Genomic DNA, 3,477 nt, shown 5'->3' with positions numbered 1-3,477 from the left:
TATTATCAGATCACTGTTGAGACAGTTCTTATTATGCATTTAAAGGTATGGAATCCGTTATGAATGTTCAGTATTAGAGCAAGTTCTTCAGTAGTACTAGGAGAATTAAAAACAACCTCTGAAGTAATACTGGTAAGTACTACTACGAAATACAATCAAACGTAAAATTTTATGGGAGGATTTTGTGTAGTACAAGCTCACTTAAGGGTTAAATATGAGGCACTAACTTTACTGCCAGCGCCCTACGTAGTCTCTATTAACATGCATACCCTCAACTACTCACAGGGTGGTACAAGTGCTGCGGCTTAGCGGTACATCGTAAGCGGTGGCAGAATTGGTGCCTGGTAGTGTCCCGGCGCGGCCGCATATTGAGGCTGGGGTGCCGGGTGGGACGTGACGGGTCCGTGCGACTCGAGAAACGACAGCAATGATCGCTGGTTGCCCAACACTTGTTGTGTCGTATCGAGGATGGCAGCCCATGCCAGTCGAGGTGAATGGGTTAGCGAGTTGCGTAATGGGACGTAAGGCAGGCACTTGAATATGTTTGGTCGGCACCTTGTCGCCAATGGAAGAGCTGCGCAAAAGCGGGTTCACCAGGAAGTCGATCGAAAGCTTAGTTCTAGTGGGTGAGATGAACGAGTTGCCGGTCGAGCTGGGTGGGGTCACGACGCCGTGGGACGGAGAGTACGATCCGACCGTCAGAAGCTTGAAGTGAGACTTGCAGCGGCCCTTGACCTGAGAGAACTTCTCGCAGTTCGGGATGGTACAGCGACGGCCGCCGCCGTGTGAAATGCAGTAGCCCTTGGACTGTGCCAGCTTCTGGCAGCCGTCAAACTGGCAGCGACGGCCACCACCGTGGGCAATGCACAAGCCACGACTTTGAGCGAGCTTGTTGCACTGCGGGTCACGGCAACGAGAGCCACCGCCGTGAGCCTTGCACAGTCCTCGGGTCTGAGCGAACTTGTCACAACCAGCGAACTGACACCGAGCACGGTTGGCATTGCGACGGGTACTGGACGTCGGCATGATGACCAAATGAGGTTGAGATGGAAAAAAGGTGCTCTTAAAGACACAACACGAAGCTGCGCTAGCAGTACAGTGTTTGCGGATGGCGGTGAATTGAGAAGTGAGCACAATGCTGAACGAGATGGCAAACAACCAAGCAGAGAGGAAGCAACGGGACCAGCACATGCGACTGCAGCTTACGCGGTGCTCAGGTCGGATACAGTACCTGTACTGTACCAGTATGGACGCGAGAGAGACAGCGGTTGCGGGGGCCGTGTGCCGGATAGACTAGCATACTTAGCCTCCCAGCCATGCTCGTCGCGACAGCTGGGTCCAACAGAGCTACGCAACAAACAAACGCGTTGCATGTGGTGTTCTTACATACGAGGGTATGGTCTCTCGAACTCAATCGATCGCTTCCAGTTGCCACGTTTACTTGCTTGCAAGACGAGTCTCGTGAGCACGACAGCTTGCAATGTTTATTCGAATAAAGAAACGCGTTTGATGCGCCAAGTTTGACACAGGGGCAGACGAAGCTTGAAATTGTACATGTACCGGTACATGCAATAAATCTAATCGGAAGCTACCACGTACGCTCTGCGGCCCGCGTTGTGCGGAATGCTAGCCTAGCATTAATTCAAGAGTGAAATTTTGAACATTATCAATACGACTGCTCCCGGGGGTGGCGGAGCGTGAACACAGTAAGGAACATGACGACTCCTCTCGACAAAGTTTAAACTCTTCGTTCAAACTTCGAACACCATCGTTAGCGGTTGGCCGCGTACAGCCACCGGGCCCCACGTGGACACCGACGTTGTTATCCTGGCGTTTTGGATATGTTCTAAATGATTTATCTAGAGACTCCTGAAAAAAGAAAACTATTAATAGCGATAAGGCAACCTTTTTCCATTGGGTTTTTGTTGTTGTAAATGTACGGCCCGAGGGTACCGCTTCCACATAATACTTTCTTCTGTCACGTGCCTTTTTCGATGACAGACCTCGCCGCGGAATGCAAGTTTTGCTTGCTTGAACAGTGTACACCTGGTTACCGATATGATGCATTAATATTTACGTCAGTACAAATTAGGGCTTGTGGATGTTCTCGTTTTCCGCTGTCGCTACGGCCACCTATTGAAGTGTACATGGAATATTAGCTCCTAGCCAGATCGGCCGGTTCTTTTATTTGCGGCCATGTCTACTTTCTTGCTCAAGGTGTCATCTCACCAAGAGCGCGGTCACCAGACAAAGAGGCGGAACAGTGCCTCGGCAACGTGACGGGGCTCCCCGCCGGCTCGTTTCGGGTCGCATTCGAGCAGAAACACGATATTCCGACCCGACGGCACGGCCTCGGATGGGGAAGGTGGCTACAAACCGCGACGAGGCAGAAAGCGACACAGATGTGCCACTTTGTGTGCCCACATCGCTTTTGGCTTATCTGCATATGCTCCGTCCTTATGCTCCACCGAATTTCGGTAAACTCTGCCATCACGAGATCCGTAGCGGGTTTGTTTGGCAATTATAACCTTCGATCTTCGATCCCAAAAGTGGTCACCACACATACAGACAGAGAAACCGTTGCAGTTTAGAATATTCAGAGGGATATCCGATTTGGTAATCCCTCTTCAGTGAGGACTTCACGGCCATCGCTGACTGGATCAGCTGACAATGCTGGCACGCCGCAGGTCCGTGGTTTGCTTCAAATATCTTTCTTTATAAGAATACCTGGTTCCAGACAGTACTATTTAATATTAAAATACCGCCGGTAGGCCCGACTCAAAGATACTGGGATCTGATCTCCGGCTGGGCTCAGGCTACAGAACATACCGACCGGTACATGTAAAAGGATGAAGCCAACGACTTCGAAGCTCTGTGCAACATACCTGTACTGTCTAGTACATGTAGTAAGTTCATGTAAATTATCATAGAAACCGAAAATATGTACAGACTCGTACTATTAATACACGTAAATACTACTTTCTAAATTGACAAGTCTGCTTCTATTAAACCTACATTTGAACATGTTGAGAGAAAGAAGTACTTCCGTTTCTTGGGAGGTTAGGACTCCAAACAAACTTTGGAATACAAATGCTTTTAAAAAAAGACTTGTATTTAAAAACACGGGTAAAATATCAAAAATCCGAAGTACTTGGAGCTAATCGGACACAGGGTCCTGAAAATTCATGAAGTTATTCTAATGAAATCCAATTGCCAGCGAACAACCACCTCGAGACTTTACGGATGCAAATTAGATGCAAGCCCGTCCTGCGGGGGTACCTCTTACAGATTTCAAAAAGTTTCAAATAGAACCCGCAAATGAAATACATAAAAAGAACGATGCCTGTTCTCTTTCTGAAGAGTCACTTGGAACACCTCTTCAAGGGTGTTTTACTGCACCAGGAGCAGCTGAGTGAAATCGGGGCCTACTCGAAGGCCGTCCAAGAACACAGTCATCCTGAAAATTCTCTGACAGGT

The 3,477-nt window shown here is 48.7% G+C and overlaps 1 protein-coding gene across 1 annotated transcript; it reads right to left on the bottom strand.

Annotated features, from left to right (window-relative positions):
* Window positions 1-305: 305 nt before the first annotated feature.
* PITG_20636 (uncharacterized protein) lies at window positions 306-1,026 on the bottom strand (the record flags this gene model as incomplete). The annotated part of the gene is made up of 2 exons (XM_002895426.1): window positions 306-448; window positions 522-1,026. The coding sequence occupies 2 exons, from the start codon at window positions 1,024-1,026 to the stop codon at window positions 306-308; spliced, it is 648 nt and encodes a 215-aa protein (XP_002895472.1).
* Window positions 1,027-3,477: the final 2,451 nt, after the last annotated feature.

The sequence above is a fragment of the Phytophthora infestans genome, genomic scaffold, assembly GCF_000142945.1.
Source record: "Phytophthora infestans T30-4 supercont1.178 genomic scaffold, whole genome shotgun sequence".
NCBI classification, from domain to species: domain Eukaryota; phylum Oomycota; class Peronosporomycetes; order Peronosporales; family Peronosporaceae; genus Phytophthora; species Phytophthora infestans.
The sequence above is the reverse complement of the archived record's forward strand: the minus strand, read 5'-3'. Positions and strand labels throughout refer to the sequence as shown.